The following is a 27,980-nucleotide window of genomic DNA, read 5'->3' as shown; positions in this document are numbered from 1 at the left end:
CACCCATCCTGTGCTAAGTCCACATTGCTGTCCTTTGAGCAGTGTCAATCTGTGGCTGCTGGTTGTTTAGTTAACATCTCTGTTCTAACTTTATTACTGTTATAAAGATAAAGATAAAGATATGGTTTCCCATAGTATATTCTAAGTCAAGACATAACAAAAAAGGTGTCAGATTATTGTCTGCCTGGAAGAGCAGAGAAAGAATTCTCATGGCCATTCAGTATGTTCCTTGTCAGTCACACTGTGATTTTAATAGATGAAGATATTTTAAAATGTTACAAATGATAGAGCAATTTATGTCTTTTCTGAGCCTGTGTGGCAGGTGTCTTTTACCGAGCATCAGAAAGATCTTCACACATTCTGAGGTAAACAAGCATTGCATTTTATAGTTGAGATGTAAAATGGCTGAAGAAACCAGCCAAGATGCAAACATCAAAACTTCAGAGTTAACCATTGCCAGGCTGCAGCAGAAAGTACTGGGACATGGATCCAGGCGTCCAGTCCTGCTAAGGCTGGGCAGAATGGAATTCTTGCCAGTAAGTTCCCTGGTTATCTGTATATGAAACTCCTCCCCTTCAGGAACACAGCACAGAAGAGAAATGCAGGCTGTGTTTAAGAAACAATACTTCCTAAAGGAAAAAAAATACTTTAAAGAGAGAATTCCACCAAACTTCACAAAAGGTTGGCTTTCTCTGTCCTTCATTCTACATGATCTGTCCCCCCAGGCCTATCTATGTTTTCTATACTATTATAACAATTATGAATTATAATTACTAAGTTTGCTAGAAATCAAGGGACAGGCTGCACAGCTGGGACAGATCCTGGGGAGGTCCTGTATGAGATTAGTGGGATGCCAAAGACTTTTTTGCCTCTCTTCCTTCTAATTCCACACCTGAGTTGTGATCCCCAGCTGGCATCTGCAGAGCTGTGCAATTGGAGCTATGGCTCAAAGACACTTTTTTCTCTGCCTCTGTCAGCAGCTGAACCTGAAGGTTGGAGCTTCCACTGATTTCCAAGGGTTGTCTCAATGCCAGGTATTAACACATTTATTTAGGTGTGAGGGGCTGGACTCAGAAGCATCTGTGCAAGATAATGGTACTTAGAGATGGGGTGAGGGGAAATAAAAGGTCTTTGAGGTTTGATTCCCAACTCCACAAACAGAAAACAATTTATCTTCTCTATACAGTAGTTGATACACAAGTAGAGGAAGGATAAAGGCAGCAGCATGTTAGTAACAGCTACAAAATAAAAAGATGCCAAGATCCTCCTTCTGATTAGGAATGCTGTCCAAATTTGCAGCACAAAAGCATTTAGGGACCCTTTACTGTACACATTTTAAAAAAGCATACCTTGTCCAATATACATTGCCCCAAGGCAGCATTAGTGGAAGCAGAAAGCCTGGGAAGTTCCTATTGCATTGCTTCAAAATAGTATTTAATCTCATAATAAAGAGCTTTCTTGCATTGACATTTAAACAGCTTGGTTATTGAGGATAGCTCTATAATCACTGAAGCATATTTAGGCATTAGTATCATTGCTCTCACATAATATACTATAATCTCTGGCAATTAGTCCATGAGGGGAAGTAAAGCCTTGAAATTGCTAATTTATTGCCTCTGAAGCATATTTGTCATTCGTGTGCATGCCAGATGAGCTGCAATGGTTCTTTCAAGTGCTGCAGAACACAGGCTGTGCAGAAAAGTTGCTGGGAACCTTCCCCTCCCACCCCGGGGCATTGTCCTGCCAGGATGCTCCAGGCAGGGAGGAGGGAGCTGGAAAAGGCTGTGGGGCCAGGAGCAGGCTGGGAGTGCCTTATCCCCGTGACAGACTCCAAGCCAGGTTTCCCTTCAGGTATTCCTGCCTGGCTCTTGCTGAGGCAGCAGGGGAGCTTTGCCTGGGGCTTGGGCTTTGCCCTTGAGCTGGGGGTTCCGAGCTCAGGATGTGTCCTCTGGCAGAGCTGGCAGTGCAGCGCTGCTAACGCTGAGCTGGGCACAGCTAATTATTCACAAAAACCAGAAATGAATCCCTCCTGCTTTTTCAAGTAGGAGCCTTGGCTGAGGCAGCCACACGGGCAGGAGTTTTGCCACATAGTTGGAAAGAATAAAACCAGGAGCAGCATCTTCCATTTTACAGCAATGTTTGATCTACATGTGACCCTAGGCAGAGCAGTCTGAGGGGCTGCTCAGGAAGGGGGAAAGCAAGGAAGGAAAAATGGTGGGAGATGGGATGTAAGTGCTGAATTTATCTGCAAAGGCAGTGGGGTTGGACCCACAGGACTTTGGGATTACTGGCTGCCTGGAATGTGCAGTGCCCAAGGAAGGACAGTGTTTTCCTGACAAAGCACTCCTCCTGCCCACTCCTCCAGCACAGATGGTGGGTTTTTAACTCACCCTGCCTGTGTCAGGGCAGCTGGGCTGGGTTTCAGGATGAATCATCTGCTCTCGCAGCCAAAACAGGGACATTTTGTTGGGATGCAGAACAAGCCATTAAAAACACAAAGCATCTGGTCACCTTTATTAAATGTATTAAGTGAAAAGGCAGCCATCCCATAGGCTGCCATGTACGTGAGCAGAGCACTTAATTGTTGGAAATTTAAGAAGATTCAAGTTGTAAAATAAAAATGTATATGGTAGCTTAAAGAAAATACATTATTTATCAGTTGTGACATTTCCAAAAATTAAAATGCACAAGCTAAATAGTGGTGAGCTTGCAGTTTAGGATAGAGTTTCAAAACATCTTCTGTCTTATTTTTTCTGTGGATGTTTTGGGTTGGACTCAACAGTCACATTTGCATATGTCTGGCTCCAAACCCAAACGACGATGCTGTAAAGCTGTTATTGGGTATCAGAGTATTTGTATGAGGTGCTGCTGTGATCTCATGGGGGGATGGCTCTCTTTTACCTCTGCAGGTTCTGAACCACTGTGCAGAACTGGGTATGGATTTGACTGAAAGATCCACAGCTCAAACCAGGCAGTTCTTGAAGGCAATGAGAACAGGATAATGGTAGAGGAGACACAATAAAATCCTCCCCAAAATCACAGACCTACTCCCCATTGCTCCACAGGCCTACTGGGAATATTTTGCTTCCTGCATCCCACTTGTAAAGGAGGATAAAGGCTGTATCAGTTTAACTCAGATGATTGCAGGGAATCATCATTACAAGCACACCAAGAGGGCACTTCCCTCCAACTGGGACTTTTAACATATTTGAGGGTTTCCTCTTAGCACTGAAGTGATGACTTGCCAGAATGCTCTTCTGAAGAATGGTTTTGTAAAGCTGTTCTGCTGCCATCTCGTTTGTGACCAGAAGGAACCTGGCAAGCACACACAGGGAGTGCACAGATCAGCCCTAAAGAGCACCAGGGGAGAGTCTTGAATGGTGGAAATTGGATCCTCGTTCCCATGTGGAAATGGCTGCTGCTTGCAATAAATTATCTGGATGCAATTATGGGGATGGTGAGAGGGGTTATGCTAACTTGTACCTCCCCCTCCTTTCAAATTCTGCTCCAACATGTTCTCCTATAAGTCCACTGAACTCAGGTGTGCAGGAGGGACATAAAAGAAAGCGGGACTTGCCACGTCCTCTCCCTCTTCTTTTGTTTTTGGTCCATTGAATTTTATTCCTGTAATTCAATAAACGTGGTGGAGAAGGCCAGAGGATATGAATTAAATATGACAGGAGACCACAGGAATCCTGACCTTGTGTCTCACAAGGAAATCTTGAAACCAACCCCCTACACGTACCTATCAGCATTTTAGCTGCTGAAATCATTATAAATGCTGTTTAGATACAAGTAACCTCACCTTCTCCATTGCACAGCTAATTGCAGCTTCCCTGAAAGCAGTGCCTATCTAGAGACCTCATCCCTTGCTATGCCCTTCTTTATGGATGCTTTGTTTTCTTCTTTTGAAAAATGGGTTTCACTTCAAATGCTTCCATTCTGTGTGTTGTGGCAAGGAGAGATGTAGTTAAAACATTTCTCAGCCCAAGACACTCCGAGAAAACTTTTAACACTTCTCTGTGGAATGTGTGGTCAGCTTTTACTTCGGCGGGCACTTAGGTCTATATTTCACATCCAGATGACAGAACTTATATTACTTTAAAGAGTTCATCTATTTATGCTGCTATTTTTTGAAGACCTGTCTGCTTTTATTGAACCCTGCATGCTGGCAAGCAGAGCAAGCAGTTCATCACCAAAATGAAAGAATCCATTTTGACATTTCTCTCTTTCTTCACTATATTGGTAGATCCCACACAAGCCAATCACATGCTGCAAACTATGGAAACTACAGCAGTGGTGATCTCTTACTAGAAAAGTTTTCAGCTTTTGGAATGGCTCTTGGATTCCCTAAAGCTTTCCAAGATTTATCCCAGTGCTGTGCATCTATAGCTATTTGCATCTTCTGTTTGCATTGTATCAAACTTGCATTTTAAAAGCACAATTAATGCCTTTCAAATATATCCTTATGGAGGTGCTTATGTGTATGGATCTCTGGCTGGGCTCAGCAGGCAATCTGGGCACTTAAGTACTGAAACACAGGCTTCATTTGGGTCTGTAAGTCCATAATTTTGTCTGGCATGCCTGAATTTCTCAACATAAAGCTTTCTCTACCACAGGGGTACAAATTGTTCCTAGGGTTTGCATCAGAGTAAAACTTTACAACCTACCTGCACATTGAGTAAAAGTCAGCCCATGTAGCACACAATGAACAGTAGCTTGAGCACTTAGTAAAAATAAGTATAAATTATAGTGCTGTAAAGCTATTCAAATGCACAGCAAATGCACACCAAATTTTGCAGTGAATAATCTCTTGGTCAGTACAAACACCTACACACAGACTCAGACCAGTCTTAGCCTGCTCTGTGCCCACTCACTGAGTAAAATGACCAATTTGCTGTTCCATAGAATGAGAAGGACCATGATTATGGTCCTTTAGAGGTCATAAACACTTAGAGGCCCAGTCTGTTGAATATTCCAGCCCTAGCAGGCTTCCTTCTGGCACATACCATATCTCTTATTCCCTGGAAAAAAACATACAGAAAAAACAATCTTTATATTTAGAAAAGTGGAAGCCTGTTCTCCTGTCCTATACCTTTAAAATTCTCTCTGTTGTCTAAAAGAAAAAGCCAGAGTAAATAGAGAGGAGCACCTTATCTTATCTTCAGTTGAATTTTCCCTGAAGGACCCAAGTCCCAGGCAGGTCTGAGAAATTGGAAGCATCATTGCCTGTAGGTGTTGTCTAAACACAAGGTACAAATTTATCAGAGTATTCCCTCTCTTCTACATACTAACTTTCATCTTTATTCTAAATGTATCATTCTTCACCACTTCACAAGGAAGCAGGGGAAAAAATGGATGAGACTTCTTTGTGTTATAAGCCCGTGGTTCGGTAGTAAAATTATTTTATAAATTTCACAAAATTCTTAATATAAAAAATGAATGTAAGGCTGGCGATAGAGGATCTGGTTTGGGGGCTTTAACTCATTTAAATGATCCATTTCTCTTTGAGATAATTCCAAAAGTACTTCAGTGGAAGCTCATCGCAGAGCAACAGGGCACCTCATCAAAAGGTTTAAAAAGAAAAGACGAGGGGAAAAAATCTTCAATAGAGCCTGTGTCCTTTTATCCTTGATTTACCGAGCATATCAGTTACCCCCCTTTGTTAAGAGCTCTTTTCATTTCTAGGTATAAAATAAATTCAACCATTTTATCAAGATGTTCTTGTTACCAGCCACCAGTATAAATTTTACTTGCTGTAGGTGGGGGAGAGGTTTCCTGGCACAGCAGTTGTCCAATTAACTGGAGTATCACAAGCAACAGGAATGGTTTGCAGGGTCTGGTTTCATGAATTACCTGGGTGCAGGGGAAGATGAATTTTCTCCTCTCTGGTTTCCCATTTGTGTCCATGACCCAACGTCTCAAACCCACAGAGAAGGGCGAGGAGCAGAGGCAGAGGTGGCGAGGAGAGGCACCCTCACTGTGCAGGTGGGTCTGAGCATGGCCTGCAGCTGGCAGGGCATGAATTATTAATTGATAATAAAAGTAAAACAAGTTGTCTTAGAATTTGTGGAGCTACAAGAGCCTTGTTTGCTACAAGAGCCTCTCCTGCCCTGCTGCAGTAATGCTGTCAGGCCTCCTTTGATGCTTTACCTGGCCAAGAACCCTCAGGTGGGCTCAGGGACCTCAGACTCACTTAATCCCCTGACTGCATAACCAGGTTCAAAGTACCATGGATCACATTCCCTAAAAAAGAAAAGGGTTTTGCCTGAACAAAAGTTGAATATTAAGTCAAGACATAGAAGAAACTGATTCCAATTCTCCCAGTCTTTGAACTCTTTCATGGTTATTGTTTTTTTCCTTTGTTTCACCTCAGTTATCCAAAAGTTCCTAGCAGAGTTAATTTTAAGAAGTTTGGGAGTATCCCACTGTAGCCCTGAGTAATTCCTCAGCCACCCCTGAAGTAAAGAGACATAGCCAGGGGAAGGACCAAGCCAGCAGGAGGACTGTCCTGGTGATCCCAGAAACAGCTCAAAAGGGAAAGTCCCTGCTCGGATCCAGGAGCAGTGAGATGCAGCTGAGGAGTCACCAAAGAGACCTGGCAGATTCAGAGTGTTCTGAGCAGGTTTGAGAGGCTCTTTCTGTCAAAGCTAGCAAGAAGGAAATGCAGTCTCTTTGATAACAGGTATCAGTGTCAGTTTTAGGTCTGGAGGTGATGTGAAAGGCAGAGATATGGGAAGTTCAATTAAAGTATCCTTTAAAAATTGAAGGTGTAGCTGTGCCGTGGGAAACCATGATGGAAGTCAAAAATTATATTCACCTGGTATTTAAAAAGTGAATAAAGATAAAAATCAGTCAGCCAGAACAACACAACCAGGCCCCTTACACTAACTACAGCTGCATCCCAGATCCCTCTTTCCTGGTTTTGGTCTCTGAGGAATGCACTCTCCTTTGAATTTGCATTTTCTTGGTATCTTCTAGATAGAGATAAGTCTGAAAGCTCAGCTGATTGTTTTTTGAAGCTTACAAATTACTTCACAAATGGATGTGGAACAAGAAGTGGATCTCAAGTAGGCAACAAAGCCTCTCTGTTCCATACAGCCCAAGAGTGAGCTCTAAATGCTTTTTTGAATGAAGGAACTGACACTTTCCCATTGGACAGAAGTTTTTCTGTCATCTGGGCTGCAAGTTGGAAAGTCTGAGTTTACAAACAGAAATTAAAACATCTCACACACAATGTTTTGGTACATTTTCCACATAAATAGAGCTGATCACAGATCATTTGCACTTACCAAGATTTTTGCACCATCACAGAGCAGATGAAAACTGCCTCTGAATCACATCTTGATGTCCCTTTTCACTGATGGCATCTGCATCTTCTTACCCACTTCTCAGTGCATACAAAAGAACATATCTGTGTGTATGCAATGGCTGTGCTTTGATTTTTTGTAGTCCACTTGGGCTAATAACAGACTATAAAATTTTTCATCCCAAAACTACTCGGTGTGATCAGTGCAGACTGAGAATGATCTTCCCTGGGCCTGTGCAGTGCCCTGCATGGCATGACTTGGTCTCAGTCCAGCTCCCTGTGGATCAGTGTGTACATCACAATCCCCATTTCCATCAGCAGCCACCAGCAAATTTGCTGGCACATTGAGCCTTTTTACCATTTTCCCTTCACAAACCATTGCTTCAGGTCAAGCCTGGTGACGTGGCTGTGTGATCCATCTCAAGGTCCCTGTAGGGCTTTTTCTGGGGACAAGGAGCACAGGTACTGAGAGCTTTTGGAGCAGCAGCCCTCATGAGCCACCCAGCTTGTCCTGCACCTTTCCCAAATGGCAGGGGAGGTTGGAAACTCAGTCCAGCTGTGAGGTGACACTGCCACAGGGTCAATCAGGGAACAATGGACACAACCTCAGAGCAAGAGAGCTGGATGTGGGCTAAACCAGGATTTCAGTAACTACTCACAAATGTATTCTCCTGGCTCTGCTGAATTACAGGAGGAGATAATCTCCATTCCAGTGCCAACAGGGAAGATCATTATGGGGAGGCCACCTGTGTATTCCAGGCTTTCAGACCAAGCTGCTCCCCTATTGATTTTGATATCAGTGTTTTATATCAGTTTTATAGGGGTTTTCATATCAGTGCTGTCAGTCAGGCCTGCTGCTGTTCTCCCCTGAGCTCCTCTGAACCAATTTAGGGATTTCTGTGGGAGCTGCAGCGCTCCAGAGCCTGCAGTGCCCCTCCTGTGCCCTCCCAGAGCCTGCAGTGCCCTGTGCAGTGCCCCTGTGCCCTCCCAGAGACTGCAGCCCCTGTCACCCCCGGCTGCAGGGGCAGGAACAAAGGCTCTGCTCCTGCCTCAGGGCGTTTGGGGGTGCTTTAGAGCGGGTGAGCTGTTGTACTGCAGTGTTTAACAAGGTCACTGAATGCGCAGGACACAGTGGCTCCCCCTCAGCTGTGCAAACTGCAGCCCTTTCTTTGAATTCAGTGGAACTTTTCAGAGCCTTTTATGAGCTATTCCATCTCATTTTTCTCTGCTCACTCTCTTGTCAATGCACAAACTCCAGAAATTGTCTGTGACAGCTCAAATTCTGCTTTGCCAGCCAGTCAACACCACTGCTACCTTCAGGGGGATTGTCCCAGGTAAGCAAGAAGGGGTTTGCCTCAGGTCTGCCTCTACTAATGAGAAGGTATTCACTCACACACGAAGTTTATAATTTGATAAGAACTCTGAGCAAGTCCCAGGTCTTCTCTTTCTTCTTGTATTTACTTTTACTGGGCTCTGCTGCAGTTTTATTTACCCGAATAACTCCAAAGTTTTCCTAAGTGGGTCCAAAGGAACCAACTTGGTACAGAAAGCCTGAAAGCCTCTGCCTTTGTTGCTAGTTGACATATTTCATGTGTTTTATCCTTAATTGGCAATGTGGCTGTGTCAAATTGCATTTCTCTTCCTGTAGCCTCATTCAGAGCCAGTGGAGCTCAATATTCTGCTCAGACTGAGTTATTTGATCTGAATTTTGCAGAGGGATGAACTGCTTGCCAGTAGCAGTGCCTCCTTTCATCTATTAGGCTTCCAAATGTATATATCTTTATCCACACTATCTATGGTTCTGTGCATGAAAGTGTTGGTAGCTGACTCTCCTGGTAGCTCAAATTGCAAACTGACTTCATTAAAACCTCCTAAGGACAGGATTTAAGTTATAGGTTAGTTTTGCATTTTATTTTCTGTGCAACTGTACTGTCAAGGACTTTGTCTTTCACAATCAGACACGTAGAAATGAAAAATCCTGATTTTGTTTTCTTATGCCAAAGAGCAACTGCAATTTTACCAGATCTCAAACTCTTTTGCCATAGGGTTTTGATTTAGGAATCTGTGAGAGTTTAAAGGGGGTCTCTCTTATCTGCCTGTGTGTGATCGCCTGGTTCTTTACCAGCTTTTCAGTTTTACATCACAAACCCATTAGCTTAGACTTGACATCTTTTCCTTTTTAGATGCTCTTTTTTTGCTTTGATCCTCTCAGCTGTGGATCCTGCAGCTCAGCACCAAGGTCCACCACAGCTGTTTGCAGCATCAGCCCTGTTCCTTTGTGTTTTCCATCCACAATGCTACTTCCATGGCTCCAGTGCTCATAGCAAGGGGCCAGTGGAGAATTCCTGCTGTTTCCAGCCCTTTTAGCTCCTCCTGGACTCAGTCCTTTGGGGTGTGGACACGAGGTCAGGTGTGCACTGATGGACTGGTTTGAAGCTGTGCTTGGACATTGTCCTTAATTGCACAATACAGCTGTGGAAGAAGTCTAAAAGAAAGTTTGCAAATAATGCAAAAATATTGGGATTTTCAAGGCAGTAGCAAATCTGGGGAAAGATTCCTGTTCCTGTATGACTGGGTATGTTGAAATTCAGTATTTGACAATGTAGAGTAATAGATGATAGGAAAATAATGTTAAGTAAATACACAAAAAATGAGTTCTAATTTAATTCCTGCTATTCAGGGAAAGAGATCAGGCAATCACTGTGGGTAGTTTTCTGAAAAACTCAACCCCTCAATGAGTCTGAAAAACTCAAACGAATCCAGAGCGCCTGACAGAATAGTTAGAATGATCAGGATGAGAATAAAACAGGATGGAAAAGCCATTTTTTTGGTATTGTGTAAATCCATAATATATCCAAGTCTCAAATTACTGCACACAGCTCGGCTGATTCCTGCTTACAAAGGATAGAATGGAAATGGTGACAAAGATCATCTTTTATACGGAACGGTTTCTATAGAGAGTCACTCGATGAGCGGAACTCGGCTCCGCAAACAGATGGCTGAGGAGGGACACGATAGAGATCTGTGGAGCTGGGGATGGTGCACAGAACATGAACAAGGAATGGTTATTTACTATTTCTAATAACCCAGGAACAAGGGCCAACCAATTAAATGATTGCACAGCAGGTTAAAAACAAAGAGAGTGCTTTTCACAGAATGCGTAATTAAGTTGTGAAATGGCTCCCATAAAATGGGAATAACAGTGGGATGATTTTGCTTAGAGAAGGGGTCACTGAGGGTAGGGATGTGAGAGGTCTCTCACTCCATGGGGGAAGGGGAAGAAGGAATGCATTCTTGCTACTTATCACAGTATAAGAAGTTTCCCAATTAAAAATCAGGCAGTGGGTTTGAAGCAAGCAGATAAAGATGTTTCCTCTCCTTTGTATTTATAATTAAACTGTGGATCTTCTGCCAGAAAACATCATAGAGGCTGAAGGTATAAATGATGCCTTTTATTTCCTGTTTTAGCTGATGTTCTTTTTGCAGAACTGTTCAGACTTGACAGCCAGAACCCACATTTATTCTTGCAAAAAAGTCAGGAGGCCACAGCTGTTTTGCAAGGTGGATCTTGGAGTGTGGCACTCAGGCTGTGCAGATAGACCAGAAACCATCCCAAATTTCCAGGCAAAAGTATTTCCATTAAATAGCTGGGGCAGAATTGACAGGCATCTCTGGGTTCCCACTTGAAGGTCACTGCCTGGCACTGAAATGCTAATCTGTATTTCCAAAAGGCTCCTGTTAGCCACTGATCTGCTCTGCCCAAATCTGGGGAAGAAAATTATGGAACAGCACACAGTGTGTCAAAATCTTTCCTTTGCCACAGTGGTAACCCCTATTTTGATGCCTTCATTTTTAAAAAGGCCCCAAAACCAGCGTTTTTTAATCTTTACCAGTGTATTCAAGGACTGTGGTTTGGTATTTCGATATTTAGCCACCTTCCACCCCCAGTCTGAACATGAATAACTTGTTGGACACATCATGGAGATGTGCCAGAGATGTACTTATCAGGGATGCAAATAATTCCCACTAACTTGAAATAATGCACAGGATGACTGGGCCATTTTACCTTTGAGGATATTTAATTGTGATCTGGCCATGTGTTTTGAAGCACTTTAAAACAGCAGCTGATCAAAGCTGCTTATACTAAGAGCAATGATCCCCACAGATGTTGGACTCTTTACAGCTTCCCCAGAGTTAAGTTAAAAATATTCTGAGAGTTTTCTCCTTGCCTCACCTGTATAAATCTGCAGTGGCCTTATTCCAGGTTTGAATTCCAGGTTTAAATTGCTTTAACTAGAGAGAACTTGGTTTCCCAGCTGGCTCCACACTGGTCATGAGAAATCCCTCTGGTACAGACATGATTTACCTGCCTTGATAATCTACCTGGTTTACCCAGTCTAAATCCAATTCCCTGAGTTTGGAGAGGTCCCTCCTGGATAAATGTGTTTTGTGATATTCTATTAGGTGAAAAGTGCTGACTGCATAAAAAAATATTCTTGTTCAGAGGTTGATGATCATCTTTTGTACTCTCCACACTACTTTCCTTCTGAATACATTTAATTATATGATGCTGTATTCATTGCCTTGCTGACACTAAAGGGCTCTGCAGTTAAGCCTAATACTAAACCAGGCAGATATTCAAGTGTTGTAAAGTCAGTCTAGATTTTTTTTTGCCAGCAAGTGCTGCCCTGATTTACAGGAAGAGGAGGGAGGGAGGGAGGGAGGGAGGGAGGGTGGGATTTCTTGCCTGCTTTCTTTATTGAATTCTCTTTCCTTTTTTTAATAACCATGTTTAGGTAACTGGTAGTGTAGGAATGGATTTTTTTAATTGCAGATAACTGACTGGTATTGGGCATAGTTTTAGTGCAAACTAGAAAACTGTTCCCTGGTGGTGAGGGGGATTATAATGCTTGCTGACAGAAATCCAGCTCAGGTTTGCTGGCTTTTAGTATGCAAAATCCAATTTTTTTAATGAAGGTTTTATTTGTGTTTGTTTTCACTGGATTTCATGAAGGGGAAAAAAGCCTCCCAAAGCCAGGATTTGCTGCTTTTATTCATCAGTTTTATTGTGCCAGGGCATTGTTCCTTTTGGCTGTATGGTGCATGTTGGAGCCAAGCTGCCAGAGGGCAGGAGAGTGGTGAGATTCTGTGCACCCTCCTCTGGAAAAGATGAATTCCCAGTGGAGTCCCACTGTGAGAGGACCCTGAGCCAACAGGCAGTGCCTGGCTCCTGAGATGCACAAATCCTTGCATTCTCCACAAAAAATCCCTCACAGCTGGGATTTGCTGGGCTGGAAACCATGAGCCCTGTCCAGGTAATTCCAGTTTTCCACATGCACAGTGCCCAGACTGGGGGGCTGCACAAGTTCTCCCATCTTGATAGGTTCAAATTATTCCCCAGGCAGCCAAATCCTATCCAAAGGCGCTCCCAAGATGTGACAAATGATTCCCAAGGTGCCTGGGCAATGGGTTGGGAAAGGTCCCTTCTGGGAGGATGGATGGATAATTGTTGCTCTGAAAACCCATTCTAGCCCAGGGACCATAGGGTGAGTACTTGTTTTTTGGTTTTGTTTTTTTTTAAATAAAAGTAACCCAAATATACTGTTAATGCATGTCAGATCAATTCTGAGGCTGTGCAGTGGGAAACAAAACAACCCAGACAGGGAGTGAGAGGTTCTGGAGACTGAGAGGGCAGAAATGAGAACAAATGGTGCTGGTTCTTCTGTGGCCTTAATGAGGGAGTAATGTGAGTTATGCCTGTAACAGGCCACAGCAAACAAATTTGGGTTTATAAGAAAGGAATCCATGAAATTTAACCAGATTTTGTACAGTTTGGAAAATAACAACTACAGTTACTTTGTGGTAACTTTTACTCCCCTCTTACTCAGAGCTCAGAGCTTTGCTAACAAAGACTATGATCAGTAAAGTAAAATTAAATCGTATCTTATAAAGTACTGTAGGTACTTAAAATTGACATTATTTATAATATTTTGCTTACTCTCTCTTTATAACAAATGAAGTTTCCATTTTGTTTGTATTCTGCTGAATACTTCGGATCCATCATCAAATTTAAGAATTAGTATCAGGCTGAGTAATTCTGGACTTGGCATTTACTGTGAAATTTACTGTATGAATTAGCATATTAGCACAAATTCAGAGGTGAAATAAAATGCTGACATCCATTTGTAAAGGTTTGTAAATCCCTGTAAGGTTATAGGAAGCAAAGGGGAAGTTCTGCTCATTCCCAAAGGGATCTGTTCTTGGCACCTCCGTGTTTTGCTGGGAGAACTGCAGTGTCCCCGGGGTGCAGGCTGGGGAAAGCTTTGCAGATGGCTCTTGGAGGGGTTGATGATTTCGTGAAAGACTCTGGCATTCAGGCTGCCAATGGTTCTGTCTTTGGATGAGTCATGAGCTGTAGAGTCACTTTTTTAAGGGTAGGAAAACTCTTTCCCATCCTTTCTGCCTTCCCCTGCCTTTCCCATGAAAAGGGCACAGGGAGAAGGAGATTGAATAAGATTTCATTTTGTCCTTTTAGACGTGTATCAAACCCCAGCACAGCTCCATCACGTCGTGCTACAAGGTGGGCAAGGGAACTTTCGTCAGTGCTCAGTCACAGCAATCACCTGCACACGGAGCACTTGGCACAGGAGCCTTCCCCAGGGTTTCACTGCATTTTTTCATTAGCACCAATAATAGCCTCTGCAGGGAGTAATTAGTAACACCCAGAGGGGAGAGGAATTCTGCCAGAGGACATCATTATGTCTGGAAAACTAAAGATGCTGTGTAGTAAGGTCATGAATAAATGGTTTGAGTCCAGGGTGGAGGACAAGCCCGGTGCAAGTACAAAGTTTCCCCCTGCTGCTGATCCGCTGATGAAGAGCACAGTAATTTCCACTGAACACCATTAAGGAAATTAGTTTGTTCTGACAGTTTGTGTTGCTGGATACCATATGTTTACCTTGGGGGAGTGTTTGTGGAGAACCACTTTGGGTTAATTGTAAATGTCACAATTAAATAAGTAAATATAGAGGAGTGTGTCTGTGATCTGCATCAGTGCACAGCCACCATGTCCCAGCACCCCGGTGTCCCACGTGCTGTGTGTACACAGAAATATACATTTGTAGGTGCTAAATCCATACTGATCAGCTTATCTGGACACACAGGCCTCAGGTACAAACAGCAGCAGCACTTGGCCTCCCTGGTCTGCGGATCAGCACACACAGGAGCCTCTGCCCTCCTTTCCACCCAGTGCTCTGGGCAGCGAGCGTGGAGCATCCCTGGGCTGGAGCCAGGGGCTGCCCCTCTGATTCACCTGCCCAGCCTGGCGAGGAGGGGGCGAGGGAGGGATCAGATGGGGTGTTAGAAATCTCTGATTAGCTGGAGTCCCACTGCACATTACCAAAGGTTCCAATATTTTGCCTTTCAGCGCTGTCAGTCGCCCCCAGTAACCTGTGGGAGTTGAGGAATTTCAGCACCTCGGCAGATTAAGCCTCCAGAGCAAAGCTGTCACCCGGGTCTTTGTCATGCAAACTTGAGGCCAGGTTCAATAACATCCTGTTCCTCTTCTGCATTGCGGAGCCTTGAAAATTGATTTTCTGTTTTGCCACCGAGTTCAGTGGAACCAGACTTCAGCCCTCCAAGGGAATTGTATTCCTGTAGATTGTAGCTACTTCTGATATCCTTAATTTCACATCTTTAAATAGCAAACTTTGTGACAGACCAGGTGTGGGTGCAAACTTTGCTGGGTGTTGTTGACCATTGCTGGGTTATTAACTCTCTTTATGGTCTGGGATACCCTTTTTTTTTTTTCCTTTCAAAATGCATTTCACAGACTTGAAGTCCTAATCCAAAATGCACAGGAATAAATACAAATTTGTGTATTGATCACCAGAAAAGGATTTTTAAGGGAGTTGATCACCTCTTATAGCAGGAATGCACGTTTAAAAGAAACAAGAACTGTAACATTAATCCAGGGAAAACAGTTTCTGAAGCAACCAGAGCTTGTTAACACAGCCAACACCTAAGGCAGCATTGTGTCTTTAAGCTCTACTAATATTGAACAATAATAATTTTGGTGGAGGAAAATCTTCCCCTCTCCCTGAACAGAAACAAGACAGATTATTGACTGCCATCTAGAAAGATGGATGCTGTGGCCCTCGGAGTCTATTAATATTTGATGCTGATGGATGTGAGCTGGCAGCCTGAGTTATTAATGGAGTTTGGTTCCTTGGACCTCACCCTCCATCCATGGGGGAGAATTAACCATAACAAGAACTGGATGCCCAAAGCTCTCAGGGTGCTGGGAAGGGCTGTCAGTTCCAGCAAAAAGGGGTGTTTGTGAAGTGTTTACAGGCATGGAAAGTCATAGGTGGGGCTGCTTAGGTCACTGCTACCATCTACTCTGATTTCAAGGGGACTTTTAGGGTCCCAGGAACTGTAGCTCCCTCCTCTATCTTTGCCATGTTAGCATGCTCCCCTCAGGTCTGGATTTCAAACAAGAGAGGCTCAGAGGTACTTTCTGAGCAGGGGTGAGGTGTGGGACACTGTGTCCTTGGTGGCACTGAGGTGGCCTCTCCCAGGCTGGGGTGATGCAGAGCAGAGAGCAGGAATGTGCTGCTCCACACAGAGCAGGGCATTTCCCACAGCTGGCCCTGACCCCACATTCCCTAAAGAGATTTTCCATTGTTTATGTTAAAGTCAGATTTGACCCCTGAAATTAGAAACAATCCAGTGGATAGATTTGGGGACATATTTTTATAAGCTGGCCCTTCTAAGTGAAAATATTGAAAATGAAACACCTTTGAAAGTTTGTGATGTCCATATGGGTCATTCTGATTTGGAACATGGAGATGGAGAATACCAAGTTATTTATAGCTCAATTTCCTAATATAGCTTTAACATTTCCAGGGGTATATGTTTGATTGAATTAGCTACTCCTTCCTAGCATGGATACCACATCCAGGCATTGCACTATCCTCATTAACCTCCCAATCTTAATAGAAAAAAAAAAGAATAATCAACATAAGGAGCACAGCTGTTGATTAATTTTACTAAATAGGATAGAAATATAAAGTACCATATTGCAAGAGTGAAGATTCAATACACACAATTTGAAATCAGTTTATTAGAATATATAACTCATTACCAGCTGGATGCATACACTGCAGCATTATCCACTCGGGCAGGTGGTGAGAGGCAGGTGGAATTTACATATCTTTAACAGTACCTGAATGCATTTCACTTCTGAGGTCATTCTCCCAAATCAAGTTCAAAATGTTAATAACAAGGTGTGCATTTATAATTAATAAAATCTTAGAGCCAGTGCTATAGTTCAAGTGCATTTTCCTCTTATGTAATTAAGAAGTTAAGTGTATTTGGCAGTTGTCACTCAGAGAGCTCTGAAGGTCTCACTTGTCAAACCTGGGGATAGAAATCTCATTAAACCAGGTATTTTTTTTTTTTCAGTTAAGGTTTGTTTGCAAAGTACGTGAGTGGATGGTGGGCAGCTAGAATGCCCAGCTCTGTCAGTCCATAAAGCCAAGTCCATTAAAGTAAATGCCAGCACTCAAAGGCTTGGGACAAACAGCCTGATGTTCACCTTGTGAGAATCACAGAATCCTTAAGGTTGGAAAAGGCCTCAAAGACCACCAAGTCCAACCATCAACCAGCACCACCACTGTGTTCACTAAATCATGTCCTCAAGTAACACATCCACAGGTTTTTTTAAGATTTCAGGAATGGTGATTCCACCACTTCCCTGGACAGCCTGTTCCAATGCTGGACAGCCCTTCCTGAGAAGAAATTTTCCCTAATATCCAATCTAAATCTCCCCTGGTGCAACTTGAGGCCATTTCATCACCTTATTGTCCTGTGACTTGTTACCTTAGAGAAGAGACTGACACCCACCTCCCTGCAACCCTTTTTCAGGGAGCTGTATCCTTTTCTTTGGGATAATCCAAAGTGAGTACAGAAAACCAGTGAATGCAGTCCAGCTGTGCCTGGCCAGGGAGCACTGCCCCCACAGCTGCTCTGTGGTCACAGAACTTCAGCTGAGACACTGGAAATCCTCCTGCTGCCTCCAGCCCTGGCCCAGATGGTGTTTTAGAGGTGTCAGGATGTGGGGATGTGGTTTTGGAGTGACTGATGGTTGGGCTGGATGGTCTTCAGTCTCTCTAACCCTGATGATTCTGTGGTTCTGTGGTTGGTTAATGTGACTCCCCAAGGGGTATTTTAACTCCACATCACTCTGCTCCCCTTTCCTTTTCAAAGGAATTTTCTTTTCCTTCTGGATCACTAGTTCAAATCCAGATAAGGTCAGTTGTCATAGAAATTATTAGCAGTACCAGCAGTTCTGTGTAGTACATGAAATGAGTTGGGAGTTTCATTCACACAGGATAAGGGTTCCTAAGTGGCACTAATTGGCTGTCTAATTGTCACACACAGGAGAAAGGCAGAGGATTGATTAGGCGTGGAGACTGAATGCCCCTCTGCCAGCCCGGGCTCCTGGAGCTCATTGCATAGGCATGCTGGCAGGGTAATGAGGGGCAGCCTGCTTTGGATTTGCTGGCTGTCAAGGCAGCATCTTTTCCTGCCAGGCCTTTGCAGGGGCACTTGTTTTACTCCACCAAGGTCAAAGATAGCATCTATAACAAACAGTGCCTTCACTCAAAAATCAGAGACTTGCAGGATTTACTTGTGAGCAGTATATTTTAACTGTTTCCTTTCCTTCCCCCTGAAACACAGTTTTTCTAAAAGGTCTAAAATAGGATGAGTCACACTGGTGTGAGGCAGAACTGCTCCAGCAAAGCAGATGGGGGTTTATGGTGCTCAGAAATCTGTTCATATTTCCTTGTGCTGTCTGGGTGTCTGCTGTGTGATATACAGGCTCCTGGAGGTACTTGTCACAGCATAGGGAAGCTGACATGGTGCACATTTCACTCCTGATAAATGGATCCTCCTATCAAACAGTGAAGCCTCTCACCTGCAAAAATACATTTTGACCAATATCTTTTCCCCTGAGCTATGGCACAGGTCACACCGTGCAATGGAGTTACTTTTAACTTGTAGCAGGTTCACTTTCCCTGGCATAGAACTAAATTATTTAAGTTTGACTCACTGAAGTAGTAAATTTAGGAGTTAATTTGCAATGTGAAAGTCAGGATTACACACAGAGGAAAAGGAAGCCAAAATAACTTGTATATGTTAATGTAGACCCAGTTGTGGGACTCAGTAAGTTTACTAAGGCTTAAACCTCAATTAGTGAGGTTAAACCACAATTGCTTTAAACCTTATTGTGCTCACATTTTAATTCCCTTGTTGTATCAGATGAACAGTATTAGTAAGAACTGTGTCTATCCTTTCAACCACAAGCTGATCAGTGCATACAGCACACCAGAATGTAGTGTTAGAGCATTCTATATTTGGGTCAAATATAAGTATTTATTCTCCTTTCCCTCCCTTTGCCCACACCTGGAGCAGAAATAGGACAGAGCCCACGTTTCTGTGTTCTGCTGTGTGCCTCCTGTCTCTGACATACACATCACTCCTGGTCTGCCTTCTTCCTAAAGTCGCAATCTCATGCAAATTAATTGAAAACAAATGCAGGTACCAGCTACACATCAAAAAGCTCTGATGCACCTGCCATGTCGTTTTCCTCTCTGCCAACCTGTGGAAGACAAGCATGTACGAGATCCTTTTGGTTTTTAACCTAACCCTATTCTTAGAATATATTTTCAAAGAACCGCAGAGCAATCTCTGCACGCTTTCAGACTGTATATTTTGTGATTAGTGCTTCGTAAGTGATGTTTTGCTTAATGATCTAACATCTGCTCTAGGAGGTTTGTTTTTGTAACTTCCCCACCTCCTGCTGAATGAATGCCAGAAACTTGTCCCTTTCCTCCAAGTCAATCAAAGCACTAATTGCATCATAATCATGGGAAGCAGCGGTGACTGCTCAAGTGCTGAAGGCTCAGCAATCAACTCACAACACTCTGCTCACTGTTCAGAGAGAGAAAGCTTCCCTGTGCCGAGCTGGGAATTTCCTGCATGCCACATCTCTTCAGCTGACTCTGACTTTTCTGGGTTGCAGGGAGATGACTGCACCATTCCCTGCATGGCAGGGACCTATGGAACCAATTGCTCCTCGGTCTGTAACTGCAAGAACGATGGCACTTGTTCTCCTGTGGACGGGCTGTGCTACTGCAAAGAAGGTAAACAAAATTCACATTTAACAGCTCCCTGCCAGCCATGCCTGTCCCCTTTGAAAGTGGCACAGCTGTGCAGTCAGGAACTTCACCATTTTCTTATCCTCCCAGGTATCCCAGCTCAACAGGGGCTGGACTGCAAGTCCAGTCTCTGGCCTGAACAGGGGCCAGACTTCCCTGCTCTGCTGCAGAAATGTGTCACAGAACTGGGTGTGGGGGCAGAAACACTGCTCCTCTCCAGGGGAAATGCAGAACAATCCTCTGGCTGCTGGGTTTTTAGGGCTTTGCTGCCGTGTCTCTCCCAAAGTCACTGGGCACAAGAGTGGAGGCAGCTTCCTGCCTGTGTGTCCTGCAGCCCCTGGCACTGGGCTGTGCCTGGCCTTGGTCATCCCCACCAGCCCTGACCTGACTCCTGCCTGCCCATCTCCACCTTGGGCTGGTCCCATTCCTGCTGCCCTGGGCTCCTGGCTCATCCCAGCTGCCAGCCCTGCCCTTGGGCACTGTGGGGAGGGCCCTGGCTCTCTGCCCTTGCTGCCATCCTCCTGTACCCTGACATGGTGACACCCCAGCCTTGTGCAGATGTCCTCTGTCTCCTGTGCTAGCACAGGGCTCAGGATGTGGCTCTCATTTATTTGGAGCAATAAGAAGTCTTGCCTGCTCCAGGGTGACTGACATCTTTTCTTGCCACACGTGTCCATAATTCCCTCCTGGACTTGGTCGTGAGCACATCCCATGGATCCAGTGACCACCTGAGAACCCTCCCCATGTGCTTCATGGCACAGCAGCTCTTCTGTTCCCCCAAAATCCCAACATGAGCTATGCCTGTATGACATACATAGGCCCTAAAACAGAAGTGAGGCAAATAACCATAAAATCTGGCATTTCAAACATGAATTAATGGATCACTGTAGAACCCCATTTAATGAGGGTGTATAAACCATGAGTTACTGCTCAACTCCATGACACAGAGCTGCAGTGTAATGAAAGTCATTGTGCTCCTGGTAGTTAAGATTTGAGCCTTAATGGCTAGAAATGATGGCATGGGTCTTATTTTAGGTGTAATAGCTGCTTTATATTAAATAGCATTCTCAAAAAAAAAAAAAAAAAGAAAGAAAGAAAAAAAAGGTGAGAAACAGGCAGCATCACATGGAAAGTTCTTGCAGTCCTGTAGGTCAGAAGGTCTCAAGCCTGACAGACAGGGACTGTCCCAGCAGTTCCCAGAAAGGCATCAGACTCCTAAATCTGGTTACAGCCAAGGCTGTTATGCCTCCATCTGTGTGTAGAGATGCTGGGAGATGGAGCTGGGAGGTCACAATGAAAGGGTCAGTCTTTGACCCCAAGTTAGTCTTATTTACACCAAGAAACTGTCCTAGAAGCAAAGAGCTGCAGCTTGCCAGCTGCCTGTCCCTCTGTTGTCATGAAAACATCCCAGATGCTGTTTCTCCCCTGTTTCCTTAGGGTGGCAAGGAGTGGATTGCTCTATTCCCTGTTCAAGTGGAAGCTGGGGGCTGAACTGTAACCAGACGTGTTCCTGCAGCAATGGAGCGTCCTGCAGGCCAGCTGATGGCTTCTGCCTCTGCTCCCCAGGATGGCAGGGGGAGTTCTGTGACCAGCCTTGTCCTGTGAGTGCAAATCACAATTTGGGGTGGTCTTCCACCACATTAAATCACAGTCCCCATAGCTCTGCTGAACAGAGAGCAGGGGAGGAGCTCAATTTGTCTGTGATGTCTGAGGAAATCAAGTGTAAATAACAGATTGGGGTTCTAGCAGTCAACTGGATGTATTATCCTTTGCATTGTATTTTATCAGAGCTATTGCTGTGTTATCTGCAGTTTCTTGAATGTCATTTTTTAAAGTGATTCCTCATTTGGTTCTGTATAGAAACATTAGGCACTGAGTTTCTGTCTTCTCTGTATGTTAATTTAAAAAATGCAACTCAGCATTAAGAGGGACGTGATAGATGATTTTGCACATTTCAGAACAAAAAGCTGATCACTGAGAGGGTTTTTATTTCTGCTCTTGAAGGATGGAACATATGGCCTTAATTGCAGTGAGCGCTGTGACTGCAACCACGCGGACGGGTGTGATCCTGTCACCGGCTACTGCTGCTGCCTCGCCGGCTGGACAGGTAAACCAGCCACTGCCCTTGTAAACTCTGGGGCTTTGCTTCATCTGGGGCTTTGGGGGGTTATGTTGCTTTGCTTTGCTTTGCTATTGTATCAGTTATAACCCTGGACTTGTGACTGCAAACTTGTAAATAATAGATTGAGACAAGATCAGCTGAACTTGCCCACATTTAAATCACTCGTGATGGTGACAATAATTGGCATTCATTAAATTTGTATTCAGATGAGTTGAAGATGGCTCCAAACCTGCAGCCAGATGTTAGCCTTCTGTAAAAGCATCCTCAGGAGGGATGCAGATCATCCATAATCCTGCAGAGTTTTTCTCCTTGAACTGCCCTTTCCACAGGGTGCAGTTGTGGGATGGTGAATCCCAGGACCATCATACCTGGAATGCAGACAGGGCATATCTGATGAGTCATTACAGCTGCTCCAACATACAAAACTCTGCATTCCCATTGTCCAATGGTTCTTGTCGCAGGGTAGTTGCAGAGAGCAGATTAATGCTGGTTTGACAGAGCTGTTGTGATGACACAGCAACAGAGAGGAATATTCAGTGAAGTTGGAGAGTCCAGGCTGGAGTTCTCAATACAATTAGACCTGCACTGGACTCCACACTGATGTTCTCTTCCCAGCTTTTGACAGCAGTAGGGGACAAGTTACTGACCCAACCATTTCACACTTTGCTGCCTAAAATGCTGGTTAATCTCTCTCTGCTCTCTGTTGAGGCCCTGGGTGGAAATAAAGTTATGGAAATAAAGTCGCATACTGCAGAACCACCAGTGGCACTGACAGTCAAAATGCATTTATATTAACAGCAAGTCATTTGGAAAATTTAATTGTTTTTCAAACAAGTACAAGTTGAGAGGATGCATGAGCAAGGCAGGCTGATCAGGCAGCCAACATTTGGGATAGTGTCACCTTTCCCATTGATTTATGCCCTAAACCAACACACACCTTCTGTTTCTGATGGAGAGGACATCCCACAGCAGCCCAGCTCCCAGGAGCATGAAGCAAAAGCAATGAAATTATGCCTAAAACATACAATGGAGATAATCTTTAAAGAATTTTAAAAAATATTGTGTACAGCAAAGCTACTTTTCTAAGATACTGGGCATGTAACCCTGAAATGGACATTTTCCCCCAAGAAACTCCATTTTATAAGCTCACTTGCATCCCCTCCTTCATTCTCTTGCCTTCCTCACTGGCTGGCCAGCATTTATCTTTCTCTGAACCTCCTTGCCATCAATATATCCATCTATCAGGCTTTAAAACTCTACTGTTCATTATTGATGATCAGCAGAGAAACAGCTGGTAGATTTTCCTGTAGTCTCTGTGAGCTTCTTCAAGGGAAAAAAATGGCTTTTAAAAGTAGAGTAATTTGAAGAGAGATATTTATATACACCTACTCTAAAAGTTTATTACACATCTTCTGGATGTAGCATTCCAGAGGAAACTGCAGGGACTGACCTTTGCAGACAATGCAGACTGAAGGTGTGGCTTTTTCTCAGAGGCATTTGCAGCAAATACTTTGTGCTTATTGCCATGCATATCTGTAAATGGACATCACATGCAGATACTAATTAATTAAAGGTAAGAATAATTTCTGATGTCCTTCTTTTAATTCCCATATTGAGCAAGATAAGTGTATATTAACTTGGAGGGGGTTTGCTGCAGCCCAAGCACTTTATCCCTCAATGTGCTCCCGCACTTCTGGAATTCTTCTCCTCAGGATCACATTTCAGGAAGGAAAATATTATATCCATATTTGAGACCAGGTTGGAGTTGAAACAGTAACAGGGCTCTGTAAGGTGGAAATGTTGATAGACAGAACCAACATGTGTTTTGTCAATTCTGTTCCAATGTTTTTTCCACTTGGCTTGGCACCAGACACAAGGATAAATTCTGCTCCTACCAGTTTGAAAGTATGTCATTTAAGAAACTCTTCAGCTAGATAATTATATTTTCATATTAAGGAGTATGGCATCAGTGAAAGATTAATCTTATCTGCAGTTGTTGTGAACTGGGCCATGATGTGTATTGCAGTGCATTTTATTAATATGAGGTGATAAATAATTCAGGCTGAAATTTTTGCTTTCTGATTTTGGTACTAATTAGGCATGGCCTGAAAAATATCAGAAAAGTTCAGGATCACGGAACTTCTGAAGGTTCTCCTGCCCACTCACACCAAACAGAAAATTCACGTGGCTTTCTGATCCTAATAGCCACAAACTTCATCTGAAACAGCAAATTCTGTATGTTCATCCCAGACCTGGGACTCCCTCTTGATGTCTGTGTTTTATGTAAAGATCAAGGGGGAGATTGAACCCATTTTCTTTAAAGTGGTTTCAAGATGTTACTGATATAAACCTTCAGGGACTGATAGATGGTAAGAGCATGGAGGAGGACTGGCAAAAGAAGGAAAAAGTCATGTCCAGAGCAGCATGCAATGTAAGGTAATAGCACTCCACTATCCTTTAATTCTGTCATGACTGCCACCCAAGACTATTATTCAGGACAATGACCTTGTGTGGATACCAGCTGGGGGAAGGTAATTTTCAGGAGCTGAGTGTCCCTGGCAGATGGAAGATGATGAAGAGATCCCCACGTCTCAAGCAGGAGCTCACAAAGCTGTGCAAACCAGCTGGGAGCATAAATAAGCACAGAGGCAGCAATCTGCACATCCCCTCCCTGTCAGCTCCGTGGGAATGCACCTGTGCAGCCAGAGGCAGGGGCTGGATCAGCTCTGGGGACACTTGTACCTGGTGTCACCGCTGCCAGTCCCCCAGCCAAGTGGCACCTGGTGCCACCAGTGGCTTTGGAGATAGCTCAGCAAGAACAGAAGCCCAAAACTACATTGGCAAAATGCTCTCATGTGGTAAAAACAAAGTGAAACTTGTTGAAATGTTGGGCAAAATCAGATCTGTGACCTGCTGATGCCATGCAGAGCTGAATTTCCCTCCATAGGAAGGAAATGTGGGATGCAGTGACACTGAGGGCTCAGCCTTGCACTGGAAGGAGTTCTCCAGGTTGGACATGTGTAACTTCATGTATACAAATAGTGCCCTGGAAATCCAAACAAGAGGTGTTCAAATCTACTGCTGGGTTAAAAAGGAAACATCTTGCTCTCAGGGCACCAAGTCTTGATTGCTCAGGCTGTTTTTTAAGGATTAATAAGGCTCTCTTTCCCCACCTTTGCTGTGCATTTTAGGTACAGACACTTCTGTGCTTGCAGCCCTGTGTGTGTGCACAGGTCCCTCAGAGCTCCCAACACACCAGACATTTGTGGAAGAGGTGTTACTTTATGTACACTCAGGTTGAAATGAAAATGCTCAGTGCTAATTACATTTGGTTAATTAGGTTCCTGCACACAATGACTCCACAGAGGGAATGGAACACAGAAATGCTGCATGGCAGAGCAGCTCCTGGAAGTCCTTTGCAACAAACAGGTCCTGGAGAAGCAGGATGAGTCTCATCTGTCCCAGGTGCAACCTCCTCTCCTGGATGCTCAAGCAACAAGGTTATTTCAGTTAGGCTCATCTTAATTTCTCTAATCTGAAAGTGGACAGGAAAGGACCAGCTGCCCTGGTGGCCTTGCTGGGTGAGCAGGATGGCAGTGCTGCTGTGGCAGTGTAATGCTGAGCCTCTGGAGGTGACAGCTCCAACTGCATCTCCTGTGGGATGCAGGATGAACTTCAAGCCCCCTCAGCTTGGTCCCACCTCAGCCAGCTCTTGTACCAGAAATGGCTTCCTCACAGATTCCAGCTGGTTTGAGACTGTGTAGCCTTTAGCTGCTTCCCTCAGTAATCTTTCAATAATTAAATTAGAGCTGCTGGCCTGTCCTCTGATTTCTGGAGGTGCTTGACCAGATCCAGGTAAGGCTCCCTGGGGAGACAGACCCGGGTATTGCCCATGCTGCCCCCAGGACCCGAGTCCATCCATTTTCCCAGTCCCAGACTGATGCCAGAAGCAGAGCCACAGGCCTGGCTGCTCCTCCAGCTGAGCTCTGCTCCTCCCTGGGATGAGCCAATTGCTCCAGGTTAATTGTGGCAGCGTGTGCTTTGTTACCCTTTCAGCTCTTACACTGGGTTTAAATGGGAAGTGATCTACAGGGGGATAGATTCCACTCCTCCAAATGCTAAGGTCAGTTAAAATCCTGTTTATCTGAATTCCTTTAATCTGAAATGCTGTCTTATCTGCATCTTGTTCTGCCTTTTTTCTTGTGTGGTGCTCTGGTTTTGCAGAGCTGCTGTGGTGATGGTATCTCAGCTCCCCACTGAGCTGGGGTACCCAGAGGCTTCTCTCAGTACCCAAAGCCAGAGTTTATTCACTGTATTTTAACATCCCAAAGATGTGTGGGGAAAATTAGCCTGGTGCTGTAGATATGAGATGGAGAACATAAAAGTGTGCATCCCATAGTTAATCATAAAAGAAGCCCATATAGATTTTCCTTAATTAATCAGGATGGCAAACACAGGTATGCAAATGATGCATGCTGCTGAGGAACAAACATCTTATTACCTTGGTGCTTTATACCTTCAGGCTTCATTCCTGGCTCATAAGAGCTGCCTCCCTCTTTGCTGTGGAAGTCAAAATACACATTTCACTGTCCTTTACAACCTCAGTAACCTTCCCACATTGCCAGAACACAGCCCCTGATGGTCCCTGCTTGTGTCCAGCTCCAGCACAGTGGCTGTGGGACTCTGGAGCTGCAGGATTCCCACCTGTGGGGTGGGAGGTGCTGCTGGGCACAGCCCAGGGCAGCTCCAAGGGACCAGCCTGCAGGGCTGGGAACATTTGCAGGCTGGCAGTGGCATCTGCACTGTCACTCAAACACAGAAACATGTTTCTTGCCTCCTGTGGACACATTAATTCAGGAAAACTGATAAGCCTGTTACTCAAGGGAAAGCCTTTTTGAATTTTAAAGGAGCACTGACCACTTTGACGGGGAGCTCTAAGGTATTTTTAACTTCACTTTCTCTAGTTCTTTGCAAGGAGGTGAAAAATCCTTGAAGGAAAAAACCCACCCTTTCCATAAAATGTATTTTGTTTGTACTAATATGATTTTCTTTCATTGCAGCTGTATCTAATTTATAATCTTAGGGCCAGATCCTGTCCTCAGCTGTACTGGGTTGAAGCCTAAATAATTCTCTTGTCATTAGTAGATCAACCTCACCTATGTGATGATAAAACTGGGAGCTGGTTTTCCATGCCTATTTAAAACCAGAAAAAATTCTAGGACTTATTTCATGCCCCTGCAGCTTTTTAGCTAAAGATCCAGAATGGTTTAGAATTCACAACGTCATGGGTTGGCTTTTTTTCCATCAGATTGTTTTGTACCATTGGTTTGTAAGACAGAGCCTAAAATACCAGAATGGAGCAATAGTAAGTTCCTATTAAACATGCATTTTCTAGATGTCTAGTCCCATTATCTACATCGTATTTTGCATTTATCACTTCTGGCAGTCTTATCCCAGATTTTTAAATTAATAATTTATTTCTGTGATTATTCTGTATCCTTACATTAGCTTTAAATGGACAGGAAAACTAGAAATTTCTAGAGTCAGTCTAAAATGGTGCATTTTAGCCTCTCTCCTGGCCCCTGCCTTTCCAGTGTGAAAATCTTTTCCATATGAAAGGTGTGCTTACTCTCTGGATTCGACAAGTGCCCTTTAGTCTATGAATGTAAGATAAGCTTATTAGAAATTAGCTTTAATTTTTCATTGACTTAATTTCAAGTGAGTTGATAAGATTTTAATGTCAGGCTGTGCTTAAAAATTCTCTCTTTGACAGGAACCTTTAAGGATGGTTCCTGCTGATATAGGGCTAATTTTCAAAAATATTAATTCTGAAGTTATATCAAAGATTTCATTGATGTTCTGACATTAATTATGTCTGTGCCTTCCTTGGCAGGTATCTGGGGGCGTTCCTGATTTTCATCTGAGTGAGGTTTAGTTGTGTTTGTCCTGTGACAGATTTTGTATCTATTTCACCTTTGGTGAAATCAGTTGGATTTTTGCCATTCCTTCAGTGGGAGTTGGATCAGACCCTCAGACTATAATTAGCAGCTGCAGTAAGGCTACTGCTAAACTTCAGCATGTATGCAAATCATTGCAGTAATAATCTTATAAACAGAAGATACACAAGTTTGTTTATCTTTGTATTTATTTTTGGGTTTAATTTTGCTTAATAAAGGACAGCTTTTAAATTTCTGAGAGAAGATAGAGCCTGGATGGCATCCTGGGTGATGCTAATTTAATGGGCTTTAGCAACATGAGACTTGACGTTCGAGGTACCCAACCCTTTTCCATTTTCATGCAGAGACATTCTATATATAAGCCTGGC

General features: G+C 43.8%; 1 protein-coding gene across 7 annotated transcripts in view; it reads left to right on the top strand.

The window, feature by feature from the left end:
- MEGF11 (multiple EGF like domains 11) overlaps window positions 1-27,980 on the top strand; it is a 253,952-nt gene that overhangs the window by 180,795 nt on the left and 45,177 nt on the right. For all 7 annotated transcript variants that reach the window (XM_036389486.2, XM_036389485.2, XM_036389488.2 and 4 more), the window contains 3 exons: window positions 19,398-19,518; window positions 20,971-21,134; window positions 21,538-21,640. In XM_036389486.2, coding sequence (XP_036245379.1) covers window positions 19,398-19,518; window positions 20,971-21,134; window positions 21,538-21,640 — 388 coding nt within the window. The remainder of the gene's footprint in view (window positions 1-19,397; window positions 19,519-20,970; window positions 21,135-21,537; window positions 21,641-27,980) is intronic.

The sequence above is a fragment of the Molothrus ater genome, chromosome 13 (assembly GCF_012460135.2).
Source record: "Molothrus ater isolate BHLD 08-10-18 breed brown headed cowbird chromosome 13, BPBGC_Mater_1.1, whole genome shotgun sequence".
Lineage (NCBI taxonomy): Eukaryota > Metazoa > Chordata > Aves > Passeriformes > Icteridae > Molothrus > Molothrus ater.
The sequence above is the reverse complement of the archived record's forward strand: the minus strand, read 5'-3'. Positions and strand labels throughout refer to the sequence as shown.